General features: G+C 44.4%; 1 protein-coding gene across 3 annotated transcripts in view; it reads left to right on the forward strand.

Moving 5' to 3' along the window:
- The window catches only part of FAM149A (family with sequence similarity 149 member A), a 331,701-nt gene that overhangs the window by 177,682 nt on the left and 133,952 nt on the right, over positions 1-20,067 (forward strand). For all 3 annotated transcript variants that reach the window (XM_069631543.1, XM_069631542.1, XM_069631541.1), the window contains exons 5-6: positions 5,516-5,641; positions 11,901-12,080. In XM_069631543.1, coding sequence (XP_069487644.1) covers positions 5,516-5,641; positions 11,901-12,080 — 306 coding nt within the window. The remainder of the gene's footprint in view (positions 1-5,515; positions 5,642-11,900; positions 12,081-20,067) is intronic.

The following is a 20,067-nucleotide window of genomic DNA, read 5'->3' on the forward strand; positions in this document are numbered from 1 at the left end:
ACATACCTTAAAATAGTGTGCCTTAGTATAGGAGTGTCAAGTGTACTGCATAACGGGGTCTCTTTCCTCCTTAATTGAGCCTTGCTGCTTGGTAAGCACTACTTAGGAGGGGCTTGCTCAACTAGGGTTGTGAATAACCTTCCTAATCCTAACCCTAGGTTGGCTTTTTTAAGTCCCATCGCCAGAAACAAAATGAACCCAAAACTGTTTGCAGATCCTCCAAGACCTACTGGGTTTGGCCCAGAGAATGTAACTGCTGACACTGGTTCTAGGCCTGAGGGTTCTTCGCAGCATGGCACTGGATTAAGTTCCTAGGGGGCAGAAGTTACTTGTGACTTCCTCACTGAGGGTACATCTGTATCTCCTGGGCCTAGGCTCAAGGCTCACATTGTCTCTGCTCCCGGGATCCATCCCATGGATCTCTTGAAACATGACTCCAGGGGCTCCACTTTGTTATGTAAAAGCTGTTGTGCCCCCTCCATCCCCCCGACTCTCCAGGCCACAGCGTTCACAAAATGGTCAACCAAATCATGGCGCATAGGGTGTGCGCCGGAAATTCAAGGGAGCTTTCACACACAATTCCCAAGATGACACCTGCTAGTGGTCAATGACCAGGGACCCCTGCGCCCAAACAAAACATACAGGTACGTCTACTGCAGCACAAACATAAACACAACCACAAAATGCACACACTCAACAACATCTGACTAAAAACAACACACTACAGAATTAAACCAAGCACACATAAATCATCCCACACACACTCATACAACTAACACCTCCTAATCCTTACCAACTAAAAGGAAACCCACTACACAGTGACCGTTTTTCTCCAACTGAAGCTACTAATAGCACATCAAAACTCTGTAGCGCGTTCCCTCTTTATCCCACTAACTAAGCCCTCCGAACCCACCTTCCTTCAGTGGGTTTCACCTGATAATAAGCTGAGAACAAATCTAGTGCCTTAAACACTTTGCCACTTCCTAGGGTTGCCAAGGATTCGTTGATGGTGGATGAAAGGTGCATATCTACCCAATTGTTGTTGTTAAGGTCCTTGAGATCAATACACATTCTAATGTTCCATTGGGTTTAGTGAGCTGAACTATAGGAGTTATCTATGCATTCACTCACTCCTCTTTGCAACATGGCGCCCAATGTGTTGTTTGCCATCTTGCATATTGTCTGGTATCAGATGGACTTTATGTACAACTGGTTTAGCACCTCCTTGAGTTTGATTCAGTATTAGTTATGCAGGATATTCACACAAAATTAAGGGATTTCCAGGGGGCTTTCCCCTGAGAAAATGTTTTAAAATAATGTACTAAAATTATGCATGTTGCAGCAAAAAAATTTGGAAAAATTGGATGAAAAGCCATACAATGTATAATTGTTCCTCTATGGAAACAACAACAATAGCCATTAAATGTCATGATTCATTGTGAATATTTTGAGTGCAGGTGCCTTAATATTTCCTAAAATTGGCATGAGCGACCAAGCTTAGTGAGAAAGCACTGAATAATTACATGGGAAAAATATTTTAAATAAATGTAATTGTTATTGTTTATTCATTTATTGAGCACACCGGGCCCATAGGCATCTGGGCGCATTGCAGGTTACATAGTTACATATGACTTAGACATAAATAAAGATACATACAGATACATTTTGGGGCAACAATGTACATATTTACATTAGATATATTCCAGATTCCATTGGTTTCCGTTTCTTACTTAGATATAGTCTGCAAGAAAAGGTACAAGGATACACACACATGTGGTCACAGGTCTCGGGAGTGCAACCACCTCTTGACGTTAGTCTTAAAAGAGTGGAAGGGAGATATGGCTCTTAAAGAATCAGGGATGGAGTTCCATAATTGCGCAGACAAGACTGGAAAGCTAGCACCTCCGCTTTCCTTTAGTTTAATTTTGGATATTCTGAGGCTATTGGATTGCACTTTTCTGATAGGTCGTACTGAGGTGTGTTTGGTAAATCTTTCAGTGAGGTATAGTGGAGCCTTGTTGGAGAGACATTTGTGAGTAAGGTTGAGTGATTTGAACTTGATTCTGTCTTTTATGGAGAGCCAGTTGGTGGAGCGTCTCACATGAGAGATATGCTGTGTTTTGGGGATGCCTAGAGCCGCTCTTAGAGCATTATTTTGGATTGTCTGGAGTTTATTGGTATAGAGTTTACTAGTGCCCACATATAGGGCATTGCAGTAGTCCACCTTGGAGAGTATTAAGGCCCTTGCATTTGTAATACAGCTTTCTGTGTACAGGAAATGTTTACATGCATGAATCAGTTTAGACGTGTAGTTGGTGGCAGAGGCTGTGGCGTTTATTTGTTTATTGACGTTGAGTGCAGAGTCCAGGTAGAAGCCTAGGGTCTTGACTTCCTTAGAGACTTTAATCTTAATTCCATCAATGTAGACAGAGTTGTATTGGATAGTGAGTTTAGAAAGCGTGTTAGGGGACCAAACGATTAAAAGCTCTGTCTTTTCATTGTTGAGGCATAAACCATGGCTGGCCATCCATGTTTGTATATTTAAGTACATTTTGTTAATCATGGTTACATCTTTTTCATAGTCTCCTTGGATGGTGATGAGAATCTGGGTGTCATCAGCATAGTTGGTATATGAGACAGCCAGATTGTCAAGTATTTTGAAAAGGGGCTTTGTAAATATATTATACAGGGTTGTGGAGACACAGGAGCCCTGTGGTACACTGCATGTAATAGGTACTGGGTCTGCTGCAGAGGAAGGTGAGAAGACTCTCATGGATCTATTCTCCAGAAATGAGCTTATCCATGTGTTGGCTTCTTTGGAAAAATGGGCGGCTGATTTAAGGTGGTTGCACGGGACATTATGGTCGACCAGGTTAAACGCGGTGGATAAGTCCAGAAGGAGAAGAATGGAGGCTTCTCCTTTGTCTTTCCGGTCGTCTAGTTGATTCTTTAGGTCAATGAGGGCTTTCTCTGTGCCATGTCTGGGCCTGAAGACTGATTGGCGAGTGCCCAGTAGGTTGTTGATCTCAAGATAAGCTTAAATCTGGAGATGGGTATGGTTGTGATTACGGTTGTGATTGGCCTTTAATTAGTGGGAATGTTGGGGTCTAAGTTTTTTTTTTTTCAGTAGGGGTAGAACCCAGGCATCTTTGAGAATGGTGGGAACTGAGCATGATTTGAATGAGGAGTTGATGAATGTGGAGATGAAAGGCTTCTTTAATAATAGGTGCTGGACAAGTGTCCCCTAGACATTTAGACGTTTTTAGGGACGTGATGATCTTTTCAACCTCAGTAGCTGAGATAGAATTGATTTTGAATTGGTGACTGGGTTTGATTTGTGTTTCTAAGGCAATCTTATGTAGTGTGGTTTTCTTAGCACTAGTTTTTTCTTGGAGCAAGGTTATTTTATTGCAGAGGGCGTCTTGGATATCGGTACACCAAGATTTGTTTTTGGTGCAAGAGTCCCTGGGTGTGACCCGGGATTCCAGTTCCCTTAGGATAGAGAAGATTTCTCTAGTGCTGGAGCTGGCTTTTTTTTCTTTCTTTAAAAGTGTCTTTTTTAGTTTGAATGATTTCCTTTTTGTACTTGTCAGTCAAGGAGGTGAGAAGGTGCTTGTTCTGGGTTGTTTTTCCATCTGGCCTCAGCATATCTTTTCTCAATGCGCAAGGCTTTTAGGCTGGGAGTAAACCACAAGTTTAAGTGAGCTGGGGGTTTCTCTTTGCTGAGTTTAAGTGGTGCAATACGGTCAATAGCAAAGTTGATGGTGTTATTGTACAAGTCAACCAGGTCCGTTGGGTTAGAGGATAGGTTTACAGGGTTGGTGATAGATTGTATCAGGGGTAAGAGGTTGGGGACTGTTATGTTTTTTCTATTTCTTATTAGGGCAGGTGGGTCCATAGGTCTAGCTGAGATAGTTTGAGGACTGTCTTGAATGGTGAATGAGATGAAGTGATGATCTTTCCATACACACGGTACAGTATTCGTTATGCAGGATATTCAATTGATTTTTGCAATCCAATTCAGAGTGCAATGTTTTGTGTGTGTAGGTCCATTGTTCCTGAGAGTAAGGCCTGCTCCTGTGGTGGTATTAGCTAGAATGGTGGCATTGGTGTTGCTGGGATCATTCAAACCTAGGTTAAAGTCTCCAAGTATAATAGTTTGGGAGCCAGGTTTGATGTTGGTGTTAAGGAGGGTCGTTATGTCTTCTTCAAAGGTCATTGGAATGGTGTCCTGCGGTTCCCTGCTGGTTTTGTCCCTGAATGCCTGGAGTTTATTTCTGCAGTGCCTGGTTTTGCTCTTGGTTGTGATTTGTTTCCACCTGGTTGCAGGTATGTATAGTGAGTTTGACTGAGTTCAATGTTGTGTGGTAGCATGTGGATGTGGCTGTGTTGTTTGTAATGAAGGGAGATGCTGTGACTGGCTGAATGTTGTCCTCTGGTGCTGTCCTTTTATGAATGCTGGTGGAATGCATTGCAGGTCTGTTGATGAATGCTCATGAAAGTGTCAGTTGTGGAGCAAGCTGGAGTGCATGAGGATGACTGGTGGATGGTCTCTCATGTACTGTAGCCAAGAGTAACTACAAACTTAAAGACACTATATACATATGAAATAAAGCTACCTGGATTTTTCTAAATAAGAAGCTGTTCTGTGTCTGGCGTACATCAATCCTCATCTGAATTCATCATAGTGGACCAGGAAAGGAGAGTGGTGAGGTGTATGTGACAAGATGTCAGCTCAGGGGCAGCGGGCAGGCCGGCAAGAGGACTGAGGAGAAAATGGAGGTGAGATGAGTCTAACTGGGGCGGGGGACGGCAAACGGACAATGGGGCCATTCCACTTTGCACAGCCAGTCAGGGACGGAAAATAACAGGCAACTGCTCGTTGGTAGTGCCCAGAAGTAGCCAAAATTCCTCATCCCTGATTGGCGGAGCCAAGTACAACATTCCACAATGGGTGCTAAAGTGCTAAATACGGCTAGCATGTTTCATTTTGTACTCGCTGATTGGATCTATTTGATAACATAGTATTGAATAGTGCAGTGCATTGTGGTGCAGTACAATATTTGGCTTCCATGCCTATCATTTAAACAATTTGTTTCTGTTTGGTTTATTTTCCTCCATTTTTTAAATGTCACATTTTACTATTTATTATATTTTTTGGAATCGAAGACTAAATTAACAATTCTAGTATTCCTCGTCAAATCCATTCAGCTGTCCAGGGTAATCGGGAAACGTGAGCACCCTATATGTGCATTCTGAAACACATCCTTGATCCTTCCACACCACCGCATTCATGATTTCCGATAATTATCCCAACGCGTTTTAAAGTGTCTCAAGTATGAACTTAGAGCGCAGATCATTTAGTCTTTGAGCTATCTGAACAAAAATTTCTCTTGTTACTCTGTGGAGTTTTAGAAAGCAACCAGAATGGTGACGTACAACTAGCTTGTATGGTTCTACTTTAAATGTGTGTAACTTAATTGTCTGACTATACAACCTTTCTTCTTTCCATCAGGATCTTAGGAAGGCAGCTGGTGTTTCCAAAGGACGAAGGCTTTCAACATGTACAGAGCAGAACTGCCAGTTCTGTTTACACCAGATCCTTCCCTGACCTCTCTGACAGCACCACTGACGTAAAAGCGTATGGCGACTACTGTTTTGTTCTAACAATGCTCGTTTTCACTTCGTTACAAATCATGCTTCCTACAATGGAAATTCACAATTGTGTATTCCTATAGGGTCGGATTGGGACATAAAATTGGCTTGAGCACCAATTAAAAAGTGACGCAAATTCGCATTTGTGACAGACTCAGTGGTACCTAAAGAGGAGTTTTGTGGGACAATGTTTTGCAAATTGTGCTTTTTGAAGAATATTTGGTAATTAACACTGGTCAGACCTACTAGCTGCACAGTGAAGTAACACATCAAATTGGAAGTAACACATCAAATTGGCCAACAAGTGGCCCACTCTGACCAAAAACTGGCTCCCAGCTAGCATATTGGGCCTGCAGTTTGGGTATTGCTATGTTCACCTGTATGCCAGTCCGAGCCTGAATTCATTATCTTGGAACAGAATACACAATTTGAATGGGGTATAAATGTATTTTGTTTTCCATTGTGTGCATACATATGTTTGTCTTTAAATATTTTACTTAATTTACACCTCTCATTTCAAACTCTTAACTCTATCAATATTACATTTTCTAACTGTAGCCAGCATAACGTGCTAATCTAGCACTCTTTGTCTCGCTCTCTCTTATCACCCTCTCTCGGTCCCTTTTTCTCTCTCTATCTTTGTCGTGTACTATGCGGGTGAGAATTGCAGTTAACTGCGAGTTTGCCAGAGCCAAGTAGTTGTTGCTGACAAGCAAAACACTGGTATCTGAGTTGAGAAGGGGACTATGGGCATGGGCAAGTTGCACAGTATTGGGCTGAAATTACCACCAGATTACAAGTGGCGGTATGGCGGTGTTAGTCCCCCATTTATGGAGTGGATTTCGGCAGTCCACTGATTATGGCAATTTTTGGTGTTAAAGAAGCTGAATTACCTCCAGCATTTTGCTGGAGGTTTTTTCTCCGCCTCACCACCAAAGTTGTAGTATCGCGGTGCTGTAATACAATGGTAACAGAGTTACCACTGCATTGATGCCATTTATCACTGCACCGCCGTATTTGTAATGAGACTCTTTTTAAAACTTTGTACAATGTTTTTGTAATGATCATTTCCGTATAGACGACCGGGTGTCGAAAGATGTGTCGACGGCCCCCAAAAAAAGCACAAAGAGCTAAAAAATGAGCGAGTTAATCAAAAAACATGTTGACGACACCCTGTTAAAGGCTCGAACATCGAAAAACCATAAGTCTTCTCATCCCAGAATAAAGAGGTTCAAGGTACCAAAACCAGGGATTACTCTACCCCTGAGGGAACACTTTCTGGGGCTATGCACCATAAGAAAACTCCTGTTGCAGAGCCTCCACCTACACCTGCTACTCCTGCTCCCTCTGTAGTACGAAGCTCCTGACAGTGGACCACAGAGCAATTTGATAAAGTTATGAGGAGGATGTCCTCTTTTATTATGCGCCAGGATGTCCTTGGGCCAGGAGCGCTATATAAATAAATAAAATATACAAATAAATAAATATTAATTTCTTTGATGACCACCCAGAGGTCCTCCAAAATCTTCAGGGAACCCTGCAGAGCGAGGCAGCAACTATTCAGCCCGCCGCCAAAAGAGCTAGTCTAGAAACCATGGAGGCTACCACCTTGCATCAGGACCTAGGGCAAGATACGTATTACCATACCACGCAAGGCTCACAAGACCCTGGAACATACACAGACCCAGAGGACGAAGGGGACAATATTATGATGATGACGATGAGGACTTATACGTAATCCAGTCCCCAGATCATTCTGCCCCACCGGTGGCTGACACCCCAGTAGACAACCAGTTACAATATAATGATCTGCTCTTAAAGGCAGCAGAGCACTTCAAAATAGACACGCAAGAAGCCCAAGTTGACAAAGACTTTGTGGAGGACATCCTTGGGGATAAAAAAATCTGCAACCAAATTCATCCCCCTGTTACAATCGGTACAGAGACGCATCCAACCCTCTCTGCTTACACCCAATTTAACTCAGGCTGTCCACCCGCGCATCAAGAAGTTGTTCAGACCGGCCCCCTCAAACACTTTATACATCAGGGGGAAGTTAAAGCTTTACTCTTTAACAGTTACTACTATGAGAAAGAGGATGGGAACCCCTCTAACCTCTGCCAAAGCACCTCCTGACAAGGAGAGTAAGAAAATCTACACTCTGGGCAGGAAGGTAGATTCCTCAGCAGCCTATCAAACAAGGATAGCTAATAACACTACGTTATTAGCCAGTTATAATTGCCACAAGTGGGATGAAATGGCTCAACAGATAGACTCAGTCCCAGTGTCACTCAAAACACAGCTCTCACTCATCATCGCAGAGTGGAAACAAGTAGCCAACTGCTTCCTCAAAAACAACTTAGACGCAGCAGATAATGCAGGGGGAATTGTGCCAGAGGGCACACTGATTAAACGCCACACATGGCTACGCCAATCAGGCTTCAAACTAGGAACCTAGGCAAACCTCCTAAACATGCCCATAAAACCCAACGCTTTGTTTGGCGAAGCAGTGGAAGATGCTCACAAGAGCGCAAAAGAGGAATATGACACACTCAAATCCCTAGGGCAGCCCACCATCAAACCCTTTGGACAAAGAGGAAGCTCTAACTTTCCCCGTTTCAGAGGACAGAACTCCCAACGAGCCTCAAATTACAATCAAGGTGGCCAAGGTTCATCCTGGGGTTCGTCACAAGGGCAGTCCTCACAACAGGGTTTTCAAAGATCCCAAAGAATGTCATGAAGTAGGGGCAGATCCTCCTCCTCAAGAGGGGGCTCAACCCCCCCGCCTAAGCAATGGCCACCCGCTACAGGTTCCCTCCCTTGCCACTCCAGTAGGAGGTCATATTTCACACTTTACCCACGCACTTCGGACTAGTGGGGACTTTCCACCGTGGTGGGGGGATATTGCATAGAACTGATCCAAACGCCATCCAACCACCTGCCACGTCAAAGGCAGTCTTCACAGGAAGAACAACGTATCCTGTTGGAAGAGGTCAAGGCGCTGCTTCTAAAGGACGCCACCGAAATTATCCCGGCAAACCAGGTAAACAAGGATATTTATTAAATGTACTTCCTTGTGCCAAAAAAAAAACTTAACAATACGTTCTATCATAGACCTGTGCCCTGCAAACACCTATGTAAAGCCACAAAAATTCTGCATGATAACGCTACAGGAGGTAATCCCACTGCTAAAGCAGGGGGACTACATGGCAACCTTGGATATGAAAGATGCATACTTTTATATTTCAATGTCCCCTGCGCACAGAAGATTCTTGCGTTTCAAAATAGCGAACCATCACTACCAATTGAAGGTGCTACCCTCCAACATAGCCTCTGCTCTATGGGTATTCACCAAGGTACTAGCGGTAGTGGAAGCGCATCTACGCAGGGAATCAATCCCAATGTACCCTTATTTGAATGACTGACTGATAACAGGGGAATCCCCCAAATTTGCAAGCAAAACACCCAGAAAACTATCAATCCCATGTTCCAATTGGGATTCTCAATCAACGAGAAAATAATCAAGTCTTGTTTCAAGCAAGACCAAACAGTTTTTAGGAGCTGTCATAAAAACAGAACAGGGTCTAGTCTTTCTGTCAAATGAAAGAGTACAAAACATACTGCCGCAAATACCTCAGTATCTGGCAGGTCGACAAATAACTGTTGAAAAGCAATGCGTTTGCTCAGGATGATGGCATCATGCATTTACCTGGTTCCACATGCATGGCTGCACATGCGCCCAATGCAAGAGTGGTTAGCGAAACAGTGGTCTAAGTCAAGAGGTCAGTGGGACGATCTAGTGGTGTTTTTTTTAACCCTAGTTCAAATGCTACGCTGGTCGACAAAGGAAAACCTGTTAAAGGGAAAACCTTTTCACAACCTGACAGTGCAAGCAGTTGGCACAACAGACGCGTCACTTACTGGGTGGGGAGCCCATTCCCTTCACCACATAGCGCATGGCCTGTGGACCCAAATCACAGCCCAAAATCACATACATCTTTTGGAACTACTAGTATTTCTCAAAGCTCTGCAGGCTTTCCAAGTGCACCTGTCAGGTCAGTCAGCACAAGTCCTCACGGACAGCACCAGTGCCATGTTTTCCATAAACAAGCAGGGGGGCACACACTCTCTAAGTCTGTCCAGGCTAGCACACAAAATGTGGAAGTGGGCACTCAAGCGGGGCATGTTCCTAACATCGAAACATGTTCCAGGGGAACTCAATTCTCTGGCAGGCTCATTAAGCAGAGATCCTCTACCCGAACAGCAGAAGTGGCAACTCGACAAAGATATCCTAAACAATATCTTCTCCCCATGGGGTTACCCCCCTTTAGACCTGTTCGCCAAAAGCCAAAACACCCAATGCCCAGACTTCGCATCCAGGTTTCCCCAACATGAGTCCAAGGGGAACGCCCTGTGGATGAAATGGCCAGGGAAATTTGCCTACGCTTTTCCCCGACCCCGCTACTGAGCAGGTTGGTGAACAAAATGCACCAGGAACAAGTAACACTAATCCTAGTTGCACCTGTGTGGGTGAGACAACCTTCGTTTGCACATCTGCACAAACTGGTGTTGTGCGATCCAATAAAACTCCTGTGCCCCAACAACATGCTCACACAACACAGGGGCACAAAGTTCCACCCACAACCTCGGTCTATGAACTTGGCAGCTTGGCTCCTGAAGTCATAGAGTTTGGCCATTTAAAACTACCTCAAAGGTATATGGACATCTTCAAGGAGGCACGCAAACCAAACACCGGACACTGTTATTTCAACAAATGGAAAAGATTTGTAATATGGTGCCAGTCAAAAAGTATAAACCCGATAGAATGCACGCCATCAAACATTCTCCACTACATGCTCCACTTACTAGACTCTGGGCTAGTATTTAACTCCATTAACGTTCACCTGGTGGCTCTATCTGCAAACACCATTTCTCAAAGCAAGGTGTCCTGGTGGAACTGTAATACTATGCAGCTTCCACTAGATGTCGGCCTATGCATAACATGTGAATCTAAACAGATACAAGCATCAGAAATACAATTACAATGAGTGATGCATACTATATATATATATATATATATATATATATATATATATATATATATATATATATATATATATATATATTACATGGCCACATTGGTCATGTAGTTATGGATAAGTTGCTGTTTCCATAGGAAGAACACTTTTTGGGTGGCTTACAACTTCGCTCCCCCTGGATTGATCCACACCAAACTTTGCACAAACCCCTTTTTAGGTTTTGGTATAAGTGTAGCAACCATTAATGGAGCAAAAAGGATTGTATGTATAGCGGGAGATGACAATTGTGCATAGATATGCATCCACCTTAGTGAGGCGTCATTATCCACCCCCCCCTCCCCCAACCCTTGTGCACTTTGCATGTTTTCTGCACTGGGATTTGCTGAAAAGTGAAGATTATTTGTATGGCTTCGTTGAAATTGGTCACCTCTGCTGTCGGTCTAATGGAAAGAGGGTCAGATATCCAGGTTTTGTCAAAGCATGTTTGTTTTGCTCCAACATTTTGGGTCTCATCGCAAGTTGGGCAGTATCCTGGCAGTAAATCTGCCAGAATAGCGCCCAACACAATTACCGTTACCAACACTTGGTTTGGCGGTATTACTGCCGGATTACAAGTGGCGGTGGCGATGTAAGTCCTCATTTGTTTTCAGTCCATAGGACTCAATGGGGCATTTTTGTCGCAATAACTGTGACAGTAATTGCGCCATGGTAATTGCGCTGAAAATGGGCAGAGAGTCTGCGCATTCACCTCCAGCTCAGAGCTGCAGGTTCTATTATGTTATTTTTATTTATAGCACACACTTTTACCCGAAGGCATCTTGGCATGACGATTGGGATTGGGATCCAACTTTCCAACAAACTCGTGATTGGGTGGTCTGGTAATACGGTGGTAATGCTATTACTGCCACATTCTTACCACATCGCCCAACTTGTGATGAGGCCCTTGGTTTGAAGCATTTGTCTCTAAAGAACTTTGATGCTAGGTATTGCTTGTAATGGTGCACGCTTTACTGCTGCCCTTTATTCATGCCATAAAGATTATTGGTGCACTTGGGGCTGCACTTGATATGTGACAGCCAAAACCTACAGGCTTTGCCAATGCTCGTTTGTGTTGTGGGCACTTGGTTGGGCCTCAAACCATTTTCTAAAAGCTGACAAATGTAGTTTTCCGCTGATTGCACATCTAAATCATGTATTATTTTGTTTTAGGCTCTGCATATCGGGCTCCAAAGTAATTCCAACGGCTTCCCCATTGCACAGGGAATCAGAGTTGGTTTCTTTAGGAAGATCTTCGATTTCTGATTGCTCTGCATACTCGTTCCTGGAGGAGGAAATCTACGATTTAGATGGAAAAATTGAGGAATATCTGGCATATGACAGCAAAGAACAGTGAGTAGGATAACCTTAAAAGAAATACGCTGGGACACACTAATAGGTGTAGCGGCAACAAGGAAAACGTGCCTGCACGTGTAAGAAATATTTAGTGAGCAGATTAGTCAGGTTGTACCTGACGCAACATTGCCTTAGAGGTTCCTGGGTCCTCCTGCTTTGAGATGCTTCAGAGTACACATTGGCAAGACAGTGACTGCTAGGTTAAACTTCATCTGCTGGGCTTGCCTCAGCCATACACATAATCATGTAGCGACTATGACAACAGGTTCCAGTGTCTACAATTAGCACACCGGCATGTGCAGCAGATAAGTGCTATGCTCTAAACACGTGCTATATTTCCTGAACCGAGCCTGAGTTCAAAGCTAGCAGTTGGGTTCGCATTCCCCGCACCTAACACCTGCACGTCCCATTCGCCTCCTGCTCCAGTCCCAGTCCCAGTCCCCTTCTCAAAATGTCTTTCTAAATGTACCTGCCACCATTCTTCTGCCACTCCTTACTCCACAGTCACGCCTCTTCCTTCAGATTTTCTGCCACCATGGTGACAGAAAGGGGGCTGATTCTCGTTTGAATTAGCTACTTCTGCTGTCTCCATGGCAGCGATCGTGAAGTTTCACCACAATGAAATGCTAAAGCACCCAGGTGATAATGGTGATAACAGTCTCCACCGCTTCCCATACGGGCTGATAATGGGGCACATGTGCTGTAACATCCATTTGATCCTGCCCCTTCTTTAGAGCATGTAAATGCCATGTTGTGTTTTTAAAGCCATACACATCTGCTGCTAAACGGAGCTTTTCCTGGTTCAAAATGTGTTTCCTTCCAGTTTGCACTGTATGGGACTTATTATAAGGCTGGCGCTCCCGTAATGAAGGGGGCGCGTACGGGACCAGCCCCCTTCATTACGGGACCGCCGATTACGAGCTTTCCATGGCGGGACCCGCATCGCACGCCTGGTAAAATCAGGTGTGCTTTCCGGGTCCCATGAGGGGAAGAGGGAGGCAATAACGGGCCAGATGTAATCTGCCGTTTATTACCTCCATCCCCATTCCCATTGAGCCCTATGGGGGCTCAAATGGGAATGGGAATGGGTCCTGCAAGGAGGACTTACTGGGTCCACCTATGTCAGAGTAACCCGGTAAGTCCCCATTGCAGAAACCCGGTAATCGAGCCCGGAACGGAGGCAGCCATGGAGCTAATAGCTCCATGGCTACCTCCATTCTCGTAATGAGGCCCTATGTGTCTTTTTTGTTGTGCCTGCTGTGGTGTTGGAGTGGATAATTGTCAGTGCTCCACTTAAGTTATGGCTCTTTGTAGCAACATTTACGGCTGAGGTCCACTTCTGTCTCCCTGCGCTGCTGCTATCCTTCTTCTCACGAAATGATTGCTCCAGTGGTGACTGCTGCCAGTATGACTGGCAGGCTAGCAATCACTTTTGCTCCCACCTTTGGCGTTTTCCTTGTGTGCGGTTGTCATTTGGAATGCAGGGTTCAACTTAGTGAAAAGTCACTGTACTATTGCGCTACGCCACTAGGGGTACGGAAACAGTGTAAGGGACCACTCCCATATCCCCCATCACAATATAGCCACTCACTCCCAAGGCAACTCTCGTGACCATGTGTTCTCCCCCAACTCTCTCCCCACTTCAACACCTACCTACCACTCTGTTCTTCATTTCAGCATTGTATTTTTATCTGTATTTATTTGAAGTACAGGGATGTTAATTTCAAACAGAAACGATTTACAGTAACACACTTACATATGGTAAGCATTCCTTAAGGGAGCCTGTCCAATACAGCACAAATATGACAATAAGTGGTGAGCCAGTTTATGAGGGCAAGAACAAAGTGGAACACAGACCAGGGGCACAACAAAACAAAATAAATATAAGAAACTGGTGACTTACAAAGGTACCATCAACCTAGATGGGCAAGTGCTTCAAACAAATGAGGAATGCTGTACAACTATACAATATTACATTATTGTTCAGCATATGGGGGATTGGTGTGCTCAGGTTGGTTTGAAGGTTGCAATAGAGGGCAGGGGCGGCTCCCTCTTTGGAAAGTAAATGAAGTTTAAGTCAACTTTAAAGAGATCTACAGTTGTGATCATTTTGATTGTGGTAGGAACCCGGTACCAATGGAGCGGGGTGAGTAGAGAGAAAGTGAGAGAAGGCACCAAGGATATGGCACAGGGAGGTTGAGTGCAGGGGAGGAGCAGACGGAACGAGGAAGTGAGTAGACAGGGATTCAATCAGACAGGCACTGAGGAGCAAAACAATTGTTCACTTTGTAGATTAGGAGATAAAACAAAATTAAGAGATTAGGTTTTTGGGGTAGGTGTATTTTTCAGTGCAATTGTGAGTAGAGAAAGATAATTACTATGAGTGTGGTGTGGGCATGTGATTTGCACCAGCATCATAGGTCAGGACACATGCTTGTTTTAAAGGTCTGCATCTCAGAGGTGATCCAGGGTAGAGGACGTGGATGGTAAGCTGTGATTGTGCATGCAGTATAGTGTTGGTCATCATAATTCTGCTTCAAAATATCCTTTGAAATTATGATATGCCTTGTATGCTTTGTGTCTTTAGAAATCAACAAAAAAAGGGAGTCATACGTGCATAGTGAAAGTCTGAAAACCTACAGCCAATGGAAGTGGCATGAATAGGGTAGAGGGGCAGGGGAGAAGTGCTCACATCATCAAGGTAAGGGGCAAGTGAGTTCTGCCTGGATTTCCTCTTGGCCTTTCAGCAGGGGAGAAGGAATGAAGTAATTAGAAGGAGAGGGGTCAATGGAGAGCTCAGAGAACAAGAGCAAAGTAGAGAGAAGTGCCAGGTCAAGAGAGTTCTCCCCATAGTGGGTAGTCTGGTTTTGGAGGAGGTAGAGAGAGCTGTCATACAGGAAGAATTTGACTTTAAGGTGGTTGGCTGGGGAGGGCTTGGAAAGGTCAAAGTCCACCAGCATGACAATGGGGACGGTTGTGGTGTAGAACACCACAGCTTATCACCAAATAATCTATTAGGGAGGCAGACAGCAAAGGTAGACACAAGGTTTGTTTACAGAAAAATGTGCAGAAATGGGTCGGGAAACCAGAATAGGATTCCTATCTTGAAAATGTAGCCCCGGAACACAGAAACCTCTGAATTTCTATACAGTTTTAAACAATGACCCTCATACAGAAAAATATCTTTAGTCTGTTGCGGTAACAATAGACTTCCTAACGGTTCCAAGGGGCATGACTTTACGGGATTATCCAAGCATGTTGCATTACTGCTCTGCCCACCCATGTGACACAGACTCCCATCCCCTTCAGAAGCTTTCCATCACAATGAACGTTACCAAAACTGCAGAATCAGCCTTTGCATGATTAGCGTTCCATATCTCAAGCAGCTAAGCACAGTTTCATGATCTAATTTGAGGCATGTAGGTAGGCGTACATACACCAGAGACAGCAGCTGCTTTCATCCTCGAACATCCTTATGGGGCCACTCATGCACTTGCAAAGCAAACAGCATTCATTCGGCACCATCTCTCCGCACATGGCTGCGATACCTACATCATTCTCACAATGATGATTGCTATTAAACATTGTCTGAAGTTCATGTAGGTCTGTGGACTTTCAATAAAATGTCAGCAGCCTCTACCGAGTTAAGTGACTTAGGGAGAAGGTTCATTCCAAGGAAAAATGAGTTGAGCGGACCAGGGTTTTGATAGAGAGCCAGAATTGTGAGAGGAGCAGGAGGAAGGAGTTCGATAGAGGCATTTTCAAAAGAATGACATGTGATGTCAGAAGGGGTGGGGTGATGCAGTTGCGAGGGCCCTATTGCCAAGGAATCTCATGCCACAAACATTCCCAACAGGCCAATGAGAGTGGGAGGAGGTAACAAGAGTCAGTGGGGAGAGCCAATAGTATAGCAGTGTGATTATGGCTTCTGAGATTAAACTTTCTGTGATAGCAAGAAGAAAACTTTGTGGGCGATAAGCATTGAAGTGGTTGGTGATGTAGAAATACCTGTTGTAGTGGAGTTGTGTATTTCAGAGGCCAAGTAAAAGAGTGGTGGGAGGCGGGAAAAGAGGAGCAGATGTTGTGAGATAGGCAAGGGGGATAGATGAGGCTGCAGATCCTTAAAGAATGAGATTGTCGAGTTTGAGGGGTACAAATCCAAGTGTTAAAGAGGGAGATGGTGGGGGGCAGATTGAAGTAGAAATTAAACCTGAAGGCTGTGAGAGAAGGGGAAGAGAAGAGTGAGTTCCAAAAAGAATCAGGTGAAGTCATGAGAAAAAGCAATGAGAGGCTGAGCATCCACAGAAGGGCAGGAATAGCCAGAGGTGGACATGCGCAGTGGTTCGCACTGACCTGAAAGATGAGGAGATAGAGGGGAAAGAGGATGGGGAGGGGGCGAGTTGAACAGCGATGGGGAATGTGGCTCCAGGGTTGGTGGATGGACTTATTGGGAGGTAATTGAAGTCCACAGGGAAGGGAAAGGGTGTCAAGGGGTTCCAGGGCTAACCCCTGGATTAGGTCAAGGCCTGCATGAGGGGCAGTACAACTGCAGTCAGACAGTATGTTTAGTAATCACTGCGATACAATAACATTTGCGTGAAGCAGGCATTCGAAAAGGCTATATAGGACCCTATCTCTCCTCCCTTTTTCACTTTTGTGTTTCCCTTGGAGTCTTACCAGCCTGCTTTAGCACAGCAAATGTTTGTTCAATACAAAGAAGCCCTTGCTGACCCTGTCAATTTTGCCAACTATCAGCCTTTATCTCTTCTGCCCCACTAGTCTATTATCCTCAAACAACTTATCTTTAATTGGATATATTTCTACCTGAACTCTGGTCATCCCCAGGACCTTCTCCAATCTGTATTCCAAAGCTGTCATTCTGTGAGATCATCCCTCACCCACATCTCTAACTTTCTAACCTACCATCACCACTTCAAACTATTCTCCATAGGACATAGGCAGCTCTCCTCCAACCACACTCCTAATTGCCATTCCACAAGACTCCGATCTTGGCAGAGGAGTAACTTTGCTGAACATTTTGGGGGAGACATGACATCTAAATAAAAGCGGCCCGGACAAATGAGTGGGACAAAATGGTTATGTTATGTTATGTTAAAGGTTCTTATACCGCACATTGCCGTCACCTGTGTGTGTGTGCCACATAAATTGGAGGGGGATAAACACCATTGTCCCCCACTAAAATTACGCCAATGGTTCTTGGCCCCTTGTATTCACCCTTTACAATGCCTCTCTTGGTTAACTGGTCTCATCCTTGGGTTCTCCCACCACCTTTTTGCGGATGACACTAACATCTTCTCCTTATGTACATCTACACCCAACCTAGCTGGCCATTTATTTGCTTGCATATTTGCTATCTGCAACAAGATGGCGCCTTGTTGTCTTATATTGAACTCCTCTAAAACTGAAGTAATGTAGCAATCACGTCCCAATCAGGATGTGTACATGGCCAGTAACAGTAGTGCCCCCAGAATTTTTTTTCTTTGGGTGGCCTGATGAGGCCACAGGAAATCCTGGGATGGCACACAAAAACATAACTGCGCGTGGGAGGGGGCGTGGCTATGGTGTTTGTGGGCAGTGGGGGCAGGCCAGCAGGGAACATAATTCCACGACTTCTTCTGGTACACTTCGGCCACTGACCGCTAGCATCTGTACTATATTACGCATCTAAGATAGTTGCAAAAAAGGCCCAAACTGTTGTTGACAAATGGGGTCCACTTTTTTTTTTTAAGGTTCCCTGGCCTTTTTTTTTGGTCACAGTTTCACCATGCGTCCAATACTAAGAATTGCAAATCTGTTAGAAAAGAGTAACAGGTATGATGCTTTCTACCCCTTGAAGCCTCTCAAGTAAGGGTCCTTAATATTTTAAAAAATAACTGCTACAGCCTAGCTGCAGAAATTATGGACAATGCCCTAGTCATTTACACAGGAGCCACATGTCACATGCACATTCAAGAGGCACCTCGCCTGACAGCCAGGGCAGTTTCTAGCAAACTTGGTGCCCAGGGCGAAACATCAGAATGCACCCCCCACTGACTGGCACACGACATCCCAAACTACACCTCTTTCGTGCGACAAAACCCCTCCTCAATATGAATAAATAATGCTATATAAATTAAGCTGGTTTCATTACATTTTAATTCAAGTACTTTACAGAAGAATTCTAATGTGAAAACACAGCTGTTGCTGCCCAAGTAAATGGTTTTTCTGTCACCTGCTCTTAGGGAAGGCCTTGCCTGAATGCAGTTTCAAACTGTCCGTACTGGCACACTGTGGTGTGAACATCCTATCAGGGTCTGAGGGCCCACTGACCTGGCCCTGTGTTGCAGGTATTGTGTTCGTACCACCTCACCTGTATTTCGCAAGGGGCAATACTAGACTAACCATATTAATTATTTTCTTATAGAAGGTTATCATTCCAAGATGGACAGTCTGGTACACTCTTATTGTGCTCTTTAAAAATACCTCTCTGAGAGTGGGAAAGGGGACAAATAGCACCAATGAGGGTGCTATGTCCCGGGAGGATAGCTCAGCGGCAACGTGTTCGCTTTGGAAGCAAGACGACACAAAGCAACACAGGTTCGATCCCCGGGTCCACGCTTAGAAACCTCTGGGTATTTAAGTGCGTAATAAATACGCAACTAAAACACACACAAAAAAATACTTCCTGTAACAGCGCCTCGATGCCCACGGGCTGTGTGAGCGCTTTACAAATGCAAAATAAATGAAAAATAAATGAGGATTCCTGTATACTTTGCATTAAATCACAGAGAATTTCAGGACTATAACAGTGATCAGAGATCTCTACATTTGATAACAAGTCTGTGATAAAAGGATTGTATGTGTGAATCTCTAAATGCATAACTGATGCATGATTTGGTGCTCACATGACGGTTCACAATACTCGCCCTAACATTAAAATGTTGTACCTTGAACCATACATACTCATTTGGACAACTTACGTTTTTGGATGCAAGTATGAAGTGGCTGCAACATAAGCCACTCAAATGGGGGACACCGTTCAAGGGCTATTTTGCTTCTTGTTTAAGTGTGGGCACAGTATGGCATGCTCATCAGAGTCACATACACAAAACAGTCCAGTATGCTCTTGTATGTACATTAGGCACATCAGACAAAAACAGGTGTATGGGCTGTTACATAAGGGAGCACCACATAGACACCATTAACCAACAGGGTCAGGGTGGCGACTTGTGCAGCGCACAAATGATTGCTGCACACATCACTGCATTGATTTGCCATGGACTACTGTCTGCATGGTGACACACAATGAACTCCACTTTCCTAATCAAGGTGCCAAGTGACATTGATTTGCCATCTGGTCTGTTGTGTGCCTGGGCCAAGAAACGAGGCTGCAGACAGCCATACATTGAAAGATTCCCAACTGACTAAAGTTACAATTCTATTGTGGGAAAAGAAGGCCCTGGCAGTCTGGCTCAGTTGCACATATATCATCCAATAAAGCAACACCAGGTCAGGGTGCCACACACAGACACTCTCTGCGTACCTCAGCTCTGTGAAGTGTGGTGGAAATAAACCTCTCAGCGCAGCAGGGCAGCCCAGGTCTCCATCTCCTTTTGCAGTGTCACCAATCCAAAAATATTGGCAGCGTGTTACTTTCCCCCAAACTGGCACTTCAGCTTAGCACCCGGTACTGCGGCCGGTTGCTAATAGCTTTACTGCCATGTATCTGCATGGCTTCTGGGCTCATAATAGCCTGTTTAGCTGTGAGCAATAATGCTTAGTTATCAACAACTTGTGAAACAAAGCCTGGTCCTACCATCATTAAAGAAACATAATTTAGACCCATCCTGAGGGTCCATAAACTATAAGCCCATATCAATCTTTCATTTCACAGCTGCAATTATTGACTCAGAGGTAATGGTTCAGTTATAAAAGGACCTAGAATAATTGTCTGTTTTCTGCTGTTTAGTCCGGATTTTGTCCC

The sequence above is a fragment of the Ambystoma mexicanum genome, chromosome 6q (genome assembly GCF_040938575.1).
Source record: "Ambystoma mexicanum isolate Mex_15411 chromosome 6q, UKY_AmexF1_1, whole genome shotgun sequence".
NCBI classification, from domain to species: domain Eukaryota; kingdom Metazoa; phylum Chordata; class Amphibia; order Caudata; family Ambystomatidae; genus Ambystoma; species Ambystoma mexicanum.